We start from the raw sequence: 19,226 nt of genomic DNA on the forward strand, positions 1-19,226 counted from the left end.
TTCTTAACTCCTATTATTCCTTTTAATGTTTTAATATTTCATAATGTCCTTTCTTCACTGCTGTCTAGAACAACATACTTCTAACACGGGCAATTAAATAAGAGGTAACATTTAGAATTAATCTGATTCATATTTAATTCCAGGATATTCCTGTGTTAAGTTGAGAAAGTGGCCATCCAACAGGTTGAAACTCAGCGTGCTATACTTTGCAGCAGCAGAATGTTGGTTTTGGCAGTCCCTTGGCAGATATCTTCTAGATAACTTGGTAGGACCCCATCTATTGTTATAATGTGAATGCTGCAAGCAAACTTTCAACAGGGTTTCATTTTCTCATCTGACATACTCACTATTAACTATTACAACATTACACTATAAAATGCAACAGATTTGCCATCATTTGCAGCCTCAGAAACAAAAGAGCCAAAGCCATTCTAGAGTGGCTTTAGCTCAAAGAGAAACAACGGGTTGGAGGTAGAAACAACCAAGTTAATGTTTGCTGCTGCTGACCTCCAACACAAAAAAAGAAGCAAAAGTGAAGAAATCCTAATTGCTTAAGATTTGCATATCAAGCCACCACTAGAGAAGAACCCTTTAGCAGACTGCATGTGCAGCTCAACTTCCATAGTACCACTGCTCTCCTCCTTCAATGCTCATGAATAGCTAGATGCAAAATGGAACCAGCGAAGCTGCCAAATCTTTACAATTGGGTTCCAACATACAAGGCAGAAAACACACCTTGACTTTCAGAAGCCTGGCTCCAGTCCAGTATTTTTGGTTTTTAATGCCTAAACTGAGCTAGCACAAGACAAAACCATTTGGATGAAAAGAAAAACCTACTTGACACTTCTCCAGCTGGCACTGCACTTTGAGCACCATTGTGATAGGACAAGGGGTAATAAACTAGAAGAGGGGATATTCAGGCTAGACCTGAGGAAGAAATTTTTTATTATGAGGATGGTGAAACACTGGAGCATGTTGCCCAGAGAAGTGATAGATGCCCCCTCCCTAGAGACATCCAAGGTCAAGTTGGACAGAGCTCTGAGCTACCTGATCTACTTAAAGATGTCTCTGCTGATTGCAGGGGGCCCGGACTACATGACTTCTAAGGCTTCTTCCGACCCAAAATCATTCTATGATTCTATAGTAAGTATGAAGATCTCTACCTTGTGTGCTGAAATGCACTGAGGCAAGACTTGCTCTGGTGCTCAGCCTTACACTAAAAAGCTCAGTTTCTGCTGAGAAAGTAATTCACAGCTGGAAGTGGAGTAACTCAAACAAGAAAAAAAGACAGTCTGTGTCAGTATCTGAAGAAGAGACCTGGATATAAACATACCAGGGCTGTGGGAGCTGCAACAAGCTTCTGATGACTACTCACCTTCCTGTAAGAACCTGTTGAGATGACACAGACTTTTATGGTGGTGGCTTCTTTTAGCCATGGTGTAGTTGTAATATTCTCATTGTGTCCATGAGAAGCTTCCTAAGATTTTTGTAAATAGAACTGTAACCCAATTCCAACACCTGCCATTATACCCACTTAAATTATCCCCAAAGGGTTTTGTTTTTAATAAAATGATCTTAGAAAGTATCTCTTTTTAGAAAACTCAGAGTTTTGTGTAAGTAATGCCCCCTTCCTCTCCCTTCCCTTCCTACTCCCTAGAAGAAATCAGTACAGGAGTACATCTCTTCAAAGAGAAGAAAAACCAATGCAGCTTCACAAGCTTCTACTCCACTCCACAGAATCTGGTGTCCAACTTTGGATCTATGAAAAGATCCACAGAGACCAAAAGAAATAAGGCCACAGTTAGTGCAAAATTCAACCAAAAACTTGCCCATTTCCAGGATACAGAATTCTAAGTCTGATAATCATAGTTTGTCTTTGTGGAAATGGCTCTGGCAACTTAAAAATACTGCAAAGCATTAGCAGAACAGCTGCAACACTGTTCCTTTATGCAGGAAGGCTCTTGCTACAGACAAGAATTCACTTACATAGGCAGGGATAAATTACAAGGAAGATCACTATTGCCTGAATTCACCCTATCAAAATGCAAGCATTTATCTGAGATGCCTACATGAGGAGAAAAGTAAGTGAGCTGAATCTGAGGTAACACATCTCCTTACTTGGGAGACAGTAGGGAGTGGAAGAGGCAGCTCTTATCTCAGTATCTGGAGTAAAGCTCAAAGACCACATGCTTAGATCTGTGGTTAGCGACTCACCTGCAATTAAGGTGAAACCTGAGGTCCCTATATAAAAATGTTTCTGTATTTTGCAGTTTTAGAGCAGCATCTGCTTGACATCTGCTAACAGCTCAGAACACTTACAATGAGAGGCAAACAGTTCAAGCATCTTACTGGGGTGCAACTCCCCAGCTACATTGTGGGATGTTCCCAGTACTTTGTTGCACAGATACTGCACACAGGCAGCTTCTGGAAGACGGCAGAAATCAGGGTTCAGTTCCTTTCTGCTGTGGAGAAACCAACTAAAATAACCTCACAATAATATTCAGTCCCTCAAATATTTTTCCCCTCCAGGAAACTTCATGTGAATTTTATGGCTTATACTTCAAGCCTTCCAAGGAGGGAGACTCCCAAAACCCCACTATCCCTTTTACCCTGAGAGATGCTTTAACCTACTGGCACGCAGATATGGTTCATGGAAAAGCATTGCTAGAATGTAACCGAATGATGACAACCAAGTCATCTCACTTCCAAAGCAATATCTTTCATTTCCTCAACATACTCGGTCAATTTTTGTCCTCAAAATTTGTATTGGATAAGATTCAGGAAACAACTTCTCCCCCATTTCTTTCAAACAAACCGTTGCCTCTGCTGCTGCTTGTGCTATTTGCAGCTGTTTTCACAGCACTTTCAGCTTGATGATAAACAAGAAGTCTACAAAGTAACCTCTTCCAGGGTAAAGACTCCCTCCAAATTCTGAGCAGCCAAAGAATTTGGACAAATAACCAAACCGAAAGCCAACAGCTCAAATTCTGAGGTTTGCCTATTACCAGCCTCAAGATTACATGTAAACAGGATTAAAGAAGAGTCAAATGATTTAAAGTGAGAGACAAGACTATCAATCAGGTTAAAAAAAATACAATGCAACTTGATCGAGCATTTTGCTACTGGTATGTATGTGTCATTCAAATAAGATGCATTAATCAGTGAAGAACACTTGCCAAAAATCAAGTGGTTTTTTTACACACTCCCTCAGCTGCAGATTTTGGCAGGTAAGCTACAACTGCACATGCAATAAGGTTTCCAAATTTCTAGCAACTATAAGTTGGTCCTAAATACAAAACCAAAACAGAGCCCAATGCTCTATGCATGAAAGATAATTAGCAGTAAATGGGTCTGCATACCTGGGAGACTGGCAGCATACTGCTCTGAAATTACAGAAGCAGTAGCCTGGGAGATGAACAGCATCATCTGTGACATGTCAATAATTTCAGTGAGGTCTTCAAAGCTCCCATACTTGGAATGTTGAAGTAGAGCTAGCTTGCTTATACCCCGAAAGCCTACTTGCCTGCTTCTGAACTGGCAGGAACAGGAATGAAAACTGAAATGCAACAAGATCTGCCCTTCAAGGGCCCCATTTATTAAGTGAATATAAAAATAAGATAATTTAAGTGCAGAGGCACAGTAATCTGCTCCATAGTGAAAAGATATCTGTGGTTAGTAGTAAACAGAGTTTACAATGCCTTGTAAACAGACCTTTTTACAAGGAAGAAGTATCCCGAAACCATAACACACACTGGATTAAAAGTTCCCTGTTGCAGCAATACTGCACACTTCTTACCTGTCAATTTCAGAGCACTTTGCGAAAGGTGAGAGCACTCTGCTCTGTTTTCAGAGGAGCACACATGAAACAAATGAAACACAAGGAACTCGCACTGTAAACAATTGAAAAAGTGCCACAGCATTTTCCGAGGATGATGGCTCATCCCTTGTTAGGTGTGTTTTGCAATGAGGAATAATGGCCAAAGCTATTGTGCATTATGGAAGTTTTTAAAATTACTAGGGTGTTTGTTTGTTGTTGGTTTTTTGGTTTGGTTTGGTTTGTTTTTTTCCCAGCAACCTGTTGCATGATTGAATAAAAAATATTTCTTTTCTCAATATAGTACATGGCATTTCTCCTCAATTGCACCATAAGTAAATTTGGAAGCACTTTCAGTTTATCTTATAGGCAAACAGGAAAGAAAAATAAGTCAGGCAGACTTTCAATCTCCTTCCTAAATCTCTGCCCACTGTTTTTCCCCCACCCTTTCACATCTCTGAGTCCACATACATTCCATTGATCAGGTAATCCACTTGTGTGTAATCCTTCTTCTTGTAGCTCTCATAGGCCTGCATAAAGAAAAGAATTATAACACTTATGAAAAAAAATGTACCAACTAAAAGCACTGCAAGAAGCAAACTTTTATCCACTAAGTACTGAGTCAGGGGCTCAGCAGCAATGAGAAGATACTCATTGTCCATGTCTTGAGTTTCTGCAGCGCCTGAAGCTGTTGTTTTGGATGCATCTGTTGGAAACATGGTTGTTGAAAAAATGTGAGATGTTGACTTTTTCCCATACCCTGTAGTAGTTTCTGCTGTAGAGCCAGTAGTGAAAACCACAACACCTCTTGTAGAGCCCAGAAAAATTGATTTACTCAAGGCTGTTGCAGCCGTACTTGCTTCCGGCTCTAAATATGGCAACGTAACAACAGGCTGTGGATATGCAGAGTACGAACTCTCCAAGGGGGTGAGTGCAGTGGCACGAGTGGAAGAAGTGGAAGATGTTCCTGTATTCTGCAGGACAAGGGTGGTCGATCTTGTGCTCAGTGTCTTCAGGCCAGCTCCAACAGTGGCAGAGCTACTACGGTGGGGAGTACTGGTGGTAACTGAGTTAAACTGCTCTATTTGAGGCATTTGAGTACCTGCTTCAGAAATGACAGTGAGGGGAGCCGAAGTAGAAATGGGGGACAATACTGAGACAGAGCTACTATTTCCCGATTTCTCAATGGTGGTCACAAGCCTGGTGAGATGGCTGGAAGTAGAAGCAGGGCTGTTACCGGAAGTGGGAGAGGGGGCAGTGGATGACATGGCTTCAGCAAGGAGATGAGAACCTCCAGGGGCTTCTGAGGCTTTGGCAGTTGTTTCATATACTGTAGTGAGGACAGTTGCATTTGTAACATTTGTTGTTACAGTTGTGGCAGTGGTGGCGGTGGTTGCTATGACAGTGGTTGCTGCAGTGGTGGTGGTAAAATTGCTTGCAACTGTTTTTCTTGTATTTGTTGTTGTATCTTCAGTCTTATCCCAAAGCAAATGCCTCAAGAGAATCTTGCGAGTCCAACCAGTTGAAGAAAACAGGTTTTCCATGTTGTGTCGGTCAACCCATGCATTGACCATCCTCTCCTTTTTCTGTGGATAGCTTTGGTGGTGAAACAGAACCGTTTCCACTTTCCCACCGACAGTTTCTTCAAAAAGACAAAAATCAATGAGTTTCATAAGAATAAAATTCTCAAGCTCAAATCTGACCTCATACCCCCAACATGCAAACCAGAACATGTATTCTGCAGTACTTGTAGTACAATTGGAATAAATCAGTCCTGAAGTCAGCAAGAACATGAAAACTCAGATCCCTGCTTTTACTGCACATAAAATTGCTTTGGCATTTTGGCCAGGGGCTGAGGAGGGGACAGGGAAAGAGCAGTGTTTGTTTTTTGCCACAGACCTCTGGCATTTGCCCAACCAGAGAACTAATTCCATAAAATGGGATATTGAAGTATAGAGATACAATGCAGAAGCACATTATCAATAGAAGCAGAGTTATGAATACTAGCTACTGAAAAGAAGACTCACACTTTCAAAGTTACAAAGCATCAATAAAGTCCTCATGCTTAGATTCATAATTTTCATCTCTCAAAACCAAGTGGAAATTTCCACTTACATCTGCATACTTTGGGAGAGCTTCCTTCACAACTAGCAATCTAGATTTATAGTGACATAAATCACATCTGCTTATCAAATGTCTGGTTGCTACATTGCAGAGAAACCATTGCCAACCCAAAAGAACCAAAAATAAACTTTCCTTTTTTAAAACTCAGGTAGAGCAAACTCTTGAAATATACTATAAAAGATTGATTCCCCAGTTACCAACAAGTTCAATTTTCTTATTGTGTCACTTAATTAAAGACTGGGAAGTCACCATGAGCAATTGCTGCTAAGGCTGCTCTGATTATAGAAGCAGCCTGCTGCCTCTGGCACAAAATCCTGGCAATCTCAGAAAAAACAATGCCGAGACATTCTCCCTTCTCTTAAAAAATAAGTACACCTGTTACAACTTTATTTTCCAAAGGACAGAGTGTGATGTGCAAAGAGTTTGAATGAATAATGTCTTCAACATGAAGACAGTTACTCAGTAACAGTTACAAAAGTTACTCAAAGACACATCATGCACATTAAGAGCCTCAGTCCTTACTAGCTAGTGAAACAGTTTTTCCAGTGAACTGACTTTACCTACAGAATCATACAGGCATTTCAAAACACATCTCCCTCAACTGAAAGTCAGTGAAGGTTTAAATATAGACATTTAAAGCAAAAGAACCAGAATCCTGGATTTAGCAATAGCCAGAAGCATGGCATTACCTCCAAGCAGATCTTTGATGTCTTGTTCTCCAGCATTCTGGCACATGCTCAGCTGGTGACACTGCAAGAGGATGCAGCAATTCTGGTAGGGCACAGACCAATTACAGTGATGGTTACCTGAAAACAGCAAAGAAAATGGGTCAGTACACGCAGCATATTGAACACACTGTTTCGCTGTAATGAAATAGTATTCAGTATTGACATACTAGAACAAGACTAAGTGTCTGAGAGTCTGAAGCAGATCTACATGAAATTCCAACTCAATATCAAGAGCAAAAATTAGTTTCCACCACAAGGGTACTCAAACACTGGCTGGCAGCCAGAGAGGTGTTACACTCTCCATCAGATCTTGAATGGCCAGATTTAAGTTGGGTTTGGACCAGACCTTCAAAAGGTCCCTTCCTGCCTAAATTATACTATGATTATATGTGATATCACAGTAGCACAGAATTGATTTCTGGGACATGTGCTGTAACAAAAAGCCAACCAACCAACACAAACAAACAAAAAACAAACAAAAAACAAACAAAAAACAAACAAAAAACAAACAAAAAACAAACAAAAAACAAACAAAAAACAAACAAAAAACAAACAAAAAACAAACAAAAAACAAACAAAAAACAAACAAAAAACAAACAAAAAAACAAACAAAAAACAAACAAAAAACAAACAAAAAAACAAACAAAAAAACAAACAAAAAAACAAACAAAAAAACAAACAAAAAAACAAACAAAAAACAAACAAAAAACCCCAAACACCACAACAAACCAAAACCAACAAAAACCACACACACACAACACACAACAACAACAACAAAAAACACAAAGAAGAAGATAATAGTGCTCAGCCTGGGATGAAGCATATGTGTGCCCAACTGACCACCTATCAGTGGATTAAAGGGAATGTAAGTGTACAGTAGGATAAATCAATTTCTGTGTTTTGTTAGAAGCATAAGAAAGGGCAAATAACCTGCCTATGTGGTACATATGTCTATATTTAAAGCTCTTATCTAGAAAGAGTTACCCTCACCGAGGATAAAGGCTATGAGAAGCGTGAACTTTTCATAAACACACATTTGTGTTACCGCAGTTATTAAAAGGACTTGTAGAAAATTTATGAACGTGTAGAAATCCCTTTACCAACAACTGCAGTCTGTTTTGACTGCCCTAAAGAAACTAGGAAAGGTGGAATTCTACTGACTTTGATAAAATGTTAAGAAAGTGACTGAAACCATTCAAAGCCTTTAAAAAATGGCCTATTAAAGTGATAAAATTAAAAGCTTCAGCAGTTACACTGACCAAGAGATACAGCAGCAGGCCTTCAAGACATTAAAATCCACTCTTCAGAAATGAAAGCATGTTTGGATGTGCCCTGATTCCCAATCCCACCTCCTGTCCCTTGCTCAATAAACCATGCTAGTGGAGAAATGCAGACCATCTACTACTGTAAATCATGCCATTTCTCACTTATTGGGAAAGGGAAAACAAAAAGCCAGTAGAATATCTTGCACTAGTTACATATTTAAGTCTGTCAGTTTGGAAAGGTCAAGAGACTAATGGGGTCAGCATGGTTAAAGAACCCTGGTTTCTGCTGCCGCCAGGATGGTATCATATCTAGCTGCTCATGACTTCCCCATTGCTCCCCAGGACAACTAGATACCTCTTATGGAGCTGGTCTGATTAGTAGTTCCTTTGATGCAATTCCAGACTGAGGCTCCAGCTGATGTGTCTACTGCAAGATACATGCTATTCAGTGGCTCCTTTTTGATCACTTCCAATTAGGGGGCGGGGGGGGGGAAAGAAAAAAAAAAAAAAAAAAAAAAAGAAGTGGAAGGACAACAAAAGGTCTTTAGAGCTAGTTTGAAATGAAACCATGTAGGCAGACACCAAGGTCTTGCCCTACCAAACTGGTTTATTTCATTTTTAAGCCTGCTGTTACTAGAAAATCACCAATGCCCGAAGGCAAGCCAAAGTCAGGTAAGCAGATGTATTGTGGAAGCAGGGAGAAGGAATATTTGTTCTTGCAGCCATGTCATATTTTCCCCAGAGTGTGCAAGACAGCCCAGAAGTATGGCCAAGTAGTTCTGCTCTTAGAGCCAGACAGCTCAGATGGCCAAGATGTTCCCCTCCAGCCCTGGACTGGCCACCACAGAAGAAACTTGTGAGAGCTCTGAATATAGCTGGGGAAGCAAAAGGAAGAGCACAAGCTTATCTAACCTCCCAACACGGGTCCACTCTGCTTACCAGGTATCTGGGAATCCTGGATTGCAAGATCTTTGCTAATACGGGCACTTTCTCCATCATGTATATTACTTAACCTAGCATCATATAGAGACTTAAACCCATTGCATTAGACAACATACAGAGGTTAGTGTTACGACCCATACTATCAGTCCTAGAGAGTTTTGCTGCTCTAATTATCATGTAATTAAAGTGTCAAACCATCTCACGATATTGGTACAACTGTTTTGTGATACGTTAGCTTGCAAACTACATATATCCTGGCCTCTGTTGCAGATATTAAAAAGTGATGCTGGAATAGCTAGACCAGCAACCATTCTGTTTTCTGAAGGGCACATCTGAGATGTGAATGTACTGGCAAAAGCAGTTCTTTTTGCGATAGTTGCACTACTTGTCCAAGCTAGTGATGTTATGTCGGCAAAGGTTTAAATTACATCTACAGAAGAGAGCCTAACCACCTAAGAATGTTATCTTTCCACTTCTCCAAGCAATGTAGCGATGAAGACATCTCCCCCTTGGCCTGCAACTTAACACTATAATACCTTAAAAAATAACCACTGTTCCTTTACTGACAGTTACAGAGATGTAAATTTTCTGACATCTAAGCCTCACATCTATAATGAAAGAAAGCACAAAAGTAAATACACTTGGGGGAAGTGGGAATGGAAAACGAGAGCAGTAAAGCTGATCTTAAAATCTAAATCTAATAATGGAAAAAAAATAATACACTTAAGGTCTTGGGTTTAATACAGAACATAAAACCTGAAAAAAACTGATGCTTTTAAAGGGTTTAGTTTTGTGTGGTTTTCTGAAGACGAAATGGGTCACATAATTCTAGGGTCTCAACTCCCTCTGCCCAACAAAGCTAACACTCAACTGGACTCACTCTGCACAAAACATGTTTGGAGACAGCAAGGTGAAAGGTATAAAAAAAGTGGCTCAAGTCAGCAACAGGGCAAAGCATGTACTCAGATAATCTCTGAACACTGACCACAGACTAACTGAAATTTCAGCAAAGAGACAAGGACCTCACCTGAAGCATCTGGGCTTTGACAAGCCTGCCTGCATTGCTTTTCAGTTGTCAGCCTGTTTATTCGCACTACATGGACTCCTCTCCCTTTCAGGACAGAAAATCTGTGTTCACATATACAGAAGGAAATCAGCAGGAAGAACACAATGGCAGTCCACATCTTCAGAGTTGGTCTTGCAGGGAGACTTCTCCTCCCAAAAGCAATTCTTTCTTATGTCACTTTTAGATCCACCGTAATATACCTATTAAAAAAAAAAAAAAAAAAAAAAGTACATAATAGAATCACAGAATCATTTTGGTTGGAAAAGACTCTCAAGATCATTGAGTCCAGCCATTAACGTAACACTCTCACTAAACCATGTCCTTAAGAACCTCATCTATGTATGTTCTAAATACCTCCAGGGATGGTGACTCCACCACTTCCCTCAGCAGCCTGTTCCAATGCCTGACAACCCTTTCCAGGAAGAATTTTTTCCTAATATCCAATCTAAACCTCCCCTGGCACAACTTGAGGCCATTTCCTCTCATCCTATCACTTGCTACTTGAGAGAAGAGACCAACACCCTCCATGCTACAACCTCCTTTCAGGAGGTTGTATAGAGAGTGATAAGGTCTCCCTTGAGCGTCCTCTTCTCCAAGCTAAACAGCCTCAGTTCCCTCAGCTGCTCCTCATAAGACTTGTGCTCCAGGCCCCTCACCAGCTTCGTTGTCCTTCTCTGGACTCTCTGCAGTACCTCAATGTCTCTCTTGTTATGAGGGGTCCAAAACTGAACATTAGGAGAGTGTTCTACTGAACACACTCCTGTCAGCAAGAACAAAAAAAAAAAAAAAGAAGGTACAAATAGCAAGCACATATCATTACAGAAAACATACAGAAAACATACAGGTAATGACACAGAGGCAGGAAGAGAAAATACCATTCCCAAAATCACAGAGAGACTCTTTCTTTCTTTGGAAAGGATGATTTGCTCTTCTTCCATCCAGCCCCAATGCAGAACTGCTCAAGTCAAAAGCCACACGTACAAAGCCAAACTCAAAGCCCACAGGCATATGACAACATAGACATGATGCCTTTTGGCTCATTCTGGGACCCTTAGCATTGTTCCCAGCCTCAGCACAAGCGTTTGCACCTTTTTGAGCACTCTGATAATATGGGGAACTATAGTTCTGGCCCTGCCTTTACACAAAGTCGATCAAAGCCAGGCATCAACCTTAGTTGTTTCCTGCTTTGGTTTTCCTGCTCATTGCAAAAAGCTAAAAGAAATTTTGATTGAAAAAATTTGCAAAAGCCAATATTTCAAGCCTTCCAAGACATTATATAGACACATCAGTTGCTACTGAAGAAGATTCATAGCCACAGTAAGCTATTTCACCACATAAGACAATAAAGAGGCAATGTATTTTCTTCATTAGCAACACACACATGAGACTGTCCCAGTGTATAGGCTCTCATCCTTAAAGTCACTGGAGCAGGTCCTGTTGACTTCTGAGCAGATCATCAGCTTCTACCTGGATTTTCCCCTCTTGTTTCTGTGACTTTTTAAAGCTTTATGTGAGCTTCCAAAAAGTTTAGCCTGAAACCAGACCAATTTTAAGCCTCTTCCTTAAGTAGTTTTTAAGAGCAACCATCTTCCTCATCGCTGAAGCAAACTTTAGTCCTCATTCTGCAGAGATGAAGAGAAATGGCATGGCCTTCAAAAACTGTTGAGTTTCAACTTTATGTGAAATCTCAGAGGTGTATGTGACAACTGCAGTTGAAGATGCAAAGGCAGTTCACAACACAGAAAGAAAAGCATGTGTGAATGGTATAAATAGCATGAGAAAAACATCCCACAGTCATGCCCTGAGCTCTCAACTCCAGTCACACCTATGCTTGTGAATTTAAGAATCTGAGTAAGAGCCTTTTTTTCTTCCAAGAAAGCCCAAGATAATACATATTAGCTTGGATTCCTGATTGCAACATTTTGATGCTTCATACCATTAAACTTTTGTTTCCAAATTTTCCTCCTAGCTCTAAGTCCTGAAGCCCCAAACAGAGTAAAAGATTTGTAGCCTCAAAATCACCCTGCCTAAAAAGGGTGAAATATAAACAAAGCTTTGTGGAGGACATACAACCTACAGGTCCACATTGGACTATCAAAGACGAGGACAAAATCTGACAAGAAAACACAGTGCCTCTCAAAGTCAGCATCTCATTTATTCTAGTAAAAGGAGTTATTTTGCCTGTTGAAAATAGATAGAACATTTCTACATCTTCCACTCTCCCAGAGAGAAGGGGAGACTGAAAGGACCAGACTGCAGGGTACTTACAATATTGACCTTAGCTTATGCACTCCTCTGCAGCTTTCTCCCTGGAGTAAGTGTGCATAGCATCACATTCATTTTTTGTGAGCAGGTTTCTCACCGCAGATAAATGTTCATGCTTGGGTCATCCCCCACTTGGCAGCTGGAAATATTTCTAAATTTGACCTGACAATAGAAGTCTTGACAGGGAGGGGCAGCTCTCTAGATCCATCCAGTTCTGCGTACCAGAGACTGCACCTGGTGTCCAGCCAGCATGAGCTTTGCCAAGGTCTCGTTCCCATTTTGCCTTACGCATGCAAAGCAGAGACTGACTTTGCTCATTCCTTCTCATCACTTGCTCTTCCAAGTGCACCTTAGCAGGAGTTGAAAGAATCAGTGCAGGAGACAAAATGACCTATGAAATACACAGCTGCAGCACCTACAACATAGTACGCGGGCATTGGCTGCAAAGGAAAGCAGCCCCATGTTTTCAGCAGGGAATTGGTAATATGAATTTGTGTTATTCAGCCAAGATAATTTCAATACTTTTCCCACTGTTTTGAATTACAAGGCACAAGTTTACCTTAACCTTTAGCACACTCTTGCTGTCAATCTTAGAATGTGCTGTAGTTTAATAATTGAAAAGTCCAGTTGACAAGACTGGGAACAAGGGGGAAAGCAAGGACATATGTGAAATACACTGCCCACAAGACATTTTCCTAGAGCAGACAGATCTTTATTGCTGATGGACAGTAAAAGCTTGCTTTACTCAATCCTTCAACTCAAAGCAACCAATTTGTGTTCTCTCACAGACACTATAGATACTTCACCAAGAAACTCAAAGCACCATTTGGCAATCTGCACTCCACCACATTATGCAGAAATAAGTGCACGTTTTGTAGAGTTCACAGATCACAGGCAGAGATTCAGCAAGCAGTATCTGACTCATGGGAAAAAAAACACACACAAAAAAACCCACACCATTTTGACTAAATTTTACAATTTCACGAGAGTCCATCTTATGTTTGCTGTCCCTTTTCAAGGTAAAAGGTTTACAAGAAGCAATACTTCATAGCCTGAGAAGTGACCCTGAGAATGAACTGGCTGTACAATAATGTATGGATTTATTGTTTTAAAGAAAACAGTAAAGAATAACAACAATTAATACAAACACAAAGCACTCTCTTATTATATTTTTTCCCCTACCTTTACTAATACCTTTGGAGTCATACTAGCCAACCCTCATCTTCCACCGCATTTTGGAAATGCAGATATAGCAGCATTGTATCTACAGATAAATACTATAATTATTTTTATAGTTAAGATCTCAGTCTTTCAGGACAAATAAAATGACCTTAATTAATCTCAGCTGACCCTAGAAATACACATATTTGTAAGATGAAATGTTGATCACACTCAGTGTCTAGAAGCTGTTGCATTAACACAGGTATCTGTTCTGTATGTACAGAGAAGCTTTGTATCCCCAGCCACGTTAACCCACCAGAATTCCTTCTCATCACAGCTGACTTGGGTCCCACCTGATTGCAACAGCTCCAGAGAAAAGCAAAATCCCAGTAAATGCCTCTGACCTCTTTGAAAGCACCTGGTAGCCTTTCTGGATTAGGCTGGCACTGGTTAGGGGGGACATGCTGAGTTCAGACACAAGACGTTTGTCTCCCCTTTCCTTTAAACTAATTTTAAGTGTTATTTAGCCAATTATAAAAATCCCTTTACAGATTGCGGAGTGAGCATGTGAAGGAGACAAACACAATACACACATTGTAAGTACAGCAGACAAGCAAATAGCTCATTACCAAGCCCAGCAAGGTGATAACAAGATGTAGTCGTACCTTAATGAAGTCCAGACGATGCTAGGGATGCTGCGTTAAATATCAGAACCTCCAGCTGTTTTGTTTTTTTGCCTCTTTCACCTCAGCACAATCCCATACATCTAGAACAGGAGTTACAATTACTTGCAGATCACTGTTCCTGATGCAACAACAGCCTTTTATAATTAAAAGCAATAAGCGTTATTTCTGCCTTCCCATCACAATTCTAGCCAGTCCCACACAGCTCCATTTGTACTCAGAGACCCCACTGAGCACCCACCCCACTCACCTACTGCCCAGAAAAGCACCAGCTACAGCTTCTTCTCCAGATTGTGTTGCTCCTCAGATGAAACCATCCTCTGGCTGTCGGAAACAACATGAAGGAAGAGATGAACACTACTGCTCCCATCAGAAATAATTTTGAGAAGTCAGTGCAAAATTCATTCTTTGAGCACTACCTTCTCCATCTGTAGAGCAACCCCAAGGAAATTAAAAGTCAAACCAAACCACAAAAGACAGAAACAAAGAAAATCTGGCAAAGGACTACACTCTGAAAAGTGCAACATTTACTTCTACCATCTGTGGCTGTAACTCAGCAGGGAACAACCATGCTGGAAAACCAGAATAACCTTGAGTCAACAACTGAATGACTGATAACTTTGCTATGTACAAACACGTCCAAAGTGCCTTGCTAGCTGGGTTTCAGAAACATTTCCCCCTTCTCATTTATCACCCTGTGTTCAAGTCAAGGAATGGGGGGGAGGGGGGCAGAACCCTTCCAAGTATTTTTCAAACAACACTGATTGGGGTGATGTCGCAGGATCAGAGTAAAGCCTTTGGAATATAAACCCCTTGACTCCATGCCCTCCTAGCCAGCCTCAGTTGCTCCTAGTTAAGCAGAAGAAAAAAAACATGGAAAGATGGAATGCATGTGTTAGAGATCACAGGTACAAAGTGAGCACAGTAAATCGTCTAGGGCAACACATGCTCCTTTGAGCTGTCAGTGAAAAGCCACCAGACACTGCCCCAAACTTCATATTTAGAAGAATGCAGGTGCTAGGCACGAAATAACGTCCAAGAGCTGCGAAGAAATCTTCTATCCTCAGTATAACAGCAAAACACAGAAAACAAGGGTGAAATACCTTTTACAGACAATAAAGCTGCTCTCCCATCAAATTGAGAAGACAAAAGGCCTGGTTTCAACTTAAAATTGCTGCTAAACAATTCTCATGTTGTCAGCTCTCAGAACAAGTGCTGTATTTCACTCTCTAAAAAACAGAATTAAACCAGATTTTGCTAAGGGAAGACAAGCACATCTCATTTTGTGAATTGAAGCTAGAATGCAGGAGGCAGGAAATTTGTGCTGCAATCTTGAAAGCCACTTGGCTTCCCAAGCTTATCTCCAAGACTGAAGTTGCACATGTGGATAGGTCTAGAGACAGAAAGAGCAGCACCAAGGCACATGAGGATGACCCACTGTCAGCTAAGCATGACCAGATGAAGTTATATCATTCTCTGAACAGCAGCTTTAGAGGCATTAAGTTCCTTTGGCTCCGGAGAAAGTTAATGACAAGTTACAAAGCTGTTTCTACAAAATGTCACGTGCTATCAGCAATGAAGGATGAACAGAACAAAGGTTGTGAAACAGCAGCATTAGAGATTACAGGGGAGGAAATACATTACTAGGTCCCTGGTCTGGACACAGATCCTTCGACTTCCCAAGATTCCCACACAACATGAAGCCCTTTCACTTCCATAGAAAACCCAGGATACAATGGTAAAAGGTCCATTTACTGCCTCAATGCAGGCTCTCCATGCCCCCACTGTTTCCAGCAATAATAAAATGCTCCTCTGGGAGGATGACTGAGGTGGGACATGAGCAGTTCCACACTTTCAGAGGGAGTTTTGAAGGAAAACGTGCCTAGAAATCACTGAGCCTTATCTCATGGATACATCAGCCAGGCTAGGATTGTGACCAACAAAATGGATCTGGTAAACACCTGAAGCTGACATGAGGCGAGCACAGCATTCAAGGCTGATTTGCTGCAACAGTAGGATAGGATGTGATTTGGAGAAGAAACATTGCCTGCTCAGGTCTGGAAGAACATCACCTACATTCCTTCTCCTACCACACAGCTTCCTCAGAGCTTAACACAGCACAGCTGGCCATGTATTACAGAAGAGCTGACACATCCCTCCACATTCACAGGCACACTGCTCTCTACAGCAGGCTGAACAGGGTATTAGACAGACATTGTTTTGGTCTGCTGCTGTCTTTTCTGGTATTTCTCCTGACACATGTCCACAAAAAAGATTTTAAAGAATCCTACAAAGCCAAAAAATTCCACATAGACTGCATGACACTGGCATCTGTTAGCAGCCTGATAAGCAACATTAGGCAGCCATTAAGTTATATGTCATCTCCTCCCCTAAATATGAACCACTTCCTTCTGTTTGTAGTGTAGTTCCTATCTATAGCTGAATCTCCCATCATCTGCTAGTGAGCAGATAGGCTGCTGTATCATCTGGAAGACTCATATGGAAATGGTGTTTTTAAAAGAAGTTTGCAGCTGCTGAAGTATTTCTCCAGCTACCACATATTACTCTCTGCAAGAAAATCCTTCCTCCTTCTCTTAAGTGGCGAAACATAATGGATCAAGACTTTCAAGATGTTCTGCATGAACAGAACAAACACCTTACAGCCTCTTTCAGTGAGGTGTAATGCCAAGTTTTCCTAAGAAACTCTGCGATCACACTTGGATCTGGTTGACGCGTGAAACTTTCACAACTATAAAGCACTTCAGGATCCATGCTGAGAAAGGCATGTTATGCTACATGTGGCCAAGGCTGTGCAAATCTCAAAAGGAGCAGCATCTCTGCAAGGTCAACACCACCACACTCCCATAAAAGGAATGGAAAGCCATTTCCATGCAAGAGGTGGATTTCTTGCAGTCTCTGAACAGCAGACCTCATTCACACAGATAAAGTGCTATATCCTTCAGCTTAGACATTTTCAGCAACTTGCTCAATCTTCCTTTCCCTACCAGGAAACCAGAGAGGAAGGAGGTTTTAGTGGTTAGAGGCCATATCTGACAGTGACACAACTCGAGCTCAGGTTCCTTTCCCCCTTCCAGCTTCCTGCAGAAGTGATAGAGTGCTACAGATTCACAATCTTGGGCACATTTAGCCACAGTGGTTTATATGGGTGGGTCTTTTAGATTAGTTTTCTTTTGAATATTCATCTTTACCCATGTCCAACATTCTGTGCCTCTGTTTCCCACCTGTGTTCCTTTCTCGGGCCACAAGGCAGACACCTTATGCATTTGTTACACCACTAATGAGGACAGCCCACGCTGGCACCATTGAGGCTCTGTGGCCACCTCATTTTGCTTCTGAGAAAAAAAAAAAGTCTAAAACCCCAAAACCATCATCATACACCCAGCATCCTTTCTCACCAACATCAGTGCCATGTTCTATAGCTCAGATGGTGAGAAGTACTACTCAGTGGGACACTTTTCGTGTGAGAAATGACCAGGCAGATTTTTCATTTATGAAAGTGTGGCTTAGTTTGGAATATCTGAAATAATTCAGTTTTAATAGAAAGAAAAATGAAGTGCCGAAGGCTAACTGCATAAAGCTGTGACTGGACAATAAATCTGTTAACAAAAATACCTCCAAGCAATAAAGATGTGCACCATGGCCAGATGCAACCTTCTCTAGTCTGATCTGCACCTGAAGTAGCCAGTAAACTTTCAGACATGCCGTTGCCTCATGGAACAGGAGATTAAATCCAGGGCATTTCCTACCACATGTTTCAAATTAAACAGCTTTCAACAAGATCCTCAATGTAATCATCCCAGTGGGTTCTCACATGAACTCTGCAGCCATCAAGCTAATACAGAGCAAAAGAGATCAAGAAGGCAATCTCATGATTTTGCTTTTTCTAAGTACCTGCAGAAGCAGGTACTTTGCAGCTTGGGTGCTTCATGCTTGCCAAAAGATGCCATTAGAAGCTAGAACCTGCACAGTGTATATGCACAGGAATAAACTATGTCTGAGTTGCTATTAAATTCAAAGCTGCCAAGTCTGGAGCTAAAAGAGACTTTAAACAAGTAGCAACTTCAGCCTGAAGGTACAATTAACCAAGTGTTATTTTTGGAGCAAACAGAACTGCCAAGATGTTGAAGTCTGGTCGCCCACCCACCTCCTGCTCTGCAGAATTTTACCTCAGTCAGCAATTTCCCAGCAATATAGGTCAAATTAAGATTCACTGAAGTTGATAGCTTCAATGCTATCTTTCACTCCAGATATTTTTGAGAAATCATTATCCTTTTCTACAGGTTCATCTGTAATACTAATTTTAGGCATGTAGAAACAGAGGACACATCTCCATCCAATACACAAGGTTCTACAACTTTCCTCAGGAATTTAAGCCTGTGCATGGTTTTCAGCAAGGTTGCAGTGATGGCACCTGATGTTACAAAAGCACCAGGCAATAATGTGGAGAGCTCAGAAACAGATAAGAAAGTTCAGACAGCCTGGAAACAGCCAAAACATGGTACCAGTGCAACAATCGAAGGGGAGTATCTGCTCAATGCTAAAAAACTGGACAGAAGGAAAGCATTTTTGGCTATATCTCCTTCCTGCAAGGCTTCCTGCGAGGAAATAGGATCTTTGTGCATATCTTGAAATATGGAGAATTTAAAAAAAAAAAATAAATCAAAAGATACATACCTCCACCTCCCATCATCCTCATGAGCAACGTAACTAGCAACACTCCTAGATTATCAGAGGTCTCTTCTTTTTAAGCTAACAACTCTGGTTAAAAACCAAGGTAGCTTTATATGGAAAGTCTGCCAGGTGAGATGCAGCAAAAAGACACAGCTTATCACAACACAATGCTGGGGTGCTTTTCACTATATGTATGCTAGCACAAATCAAAAGATTCTTACCAGACTCTTCAAACCAGGAAGACATTTATAGCAACAGCAAATGAAGGTTGCTGGCACATGCCTCCCTGCTTTGTGATTCTGACAGCTTAAAAGATGTGGAAAACACAGGATAGGGTGTGTGGGGAAGCTCAACCAAGTCCATTTTTTCCAAATGAAGAGAGGATGAAATGCAGTAGTAGCTCTCCTTATCCTTGGTGGTCTTCCCTGTGGTAGGTTCTTCATAGCCAGTAAGTCTTCAAGTCATACACCAACCTGAATTTAAACC

General features: G+C 41.0%; 1 protein-coding gene across 2 annotated transcripts in view; it reads right to left on the minus strand.

Moving 5' to 3' along the window:
* The window catches only part of LRP5 (LDL receptor related protein 5), a gene marked incomplete at its 3' end in the record, with an annotated part of 243,316 nt that overhangs the window by 211,695 nt on the left and 12,395 nt on the right, over positions 1–19,226 (minus strand). The window contains exons 2-3 of one of the 2 annotated variants that reach the window (XM_080346094.1): positions 9,901–10,139; positions 6,628–6,744 (exon numbers count right to left, since the gene is read on the minus strand). In XM_080346094.1, the coding sequence (XP_080202220.1) occupies positions 6,628–6,744; positions 9,901–10,057 (274 nt within the window). In that variant the 5' untranslated portion in view covers positions 10,058–10,139. Of the gene's footprint in view, positions 1–6,627; positions 6,745–9,900; positions 10,994–19,226 lie in introns of those variants that run through there. The other variant, XM_080346093.1, reaches the window with a different exon arrangement.

Source organism: Nesoenas mayeri, assembly GCF_963082525.1.
Source record: "Nesoenas mayeri genome assembly, chromosome: 5".
Lineage (NCBI taxonomy): Eukaryota > Metazoa > Chordata > Aves > Columbiformes > Columbidae > Nesoenas > Nesoenas mayeri.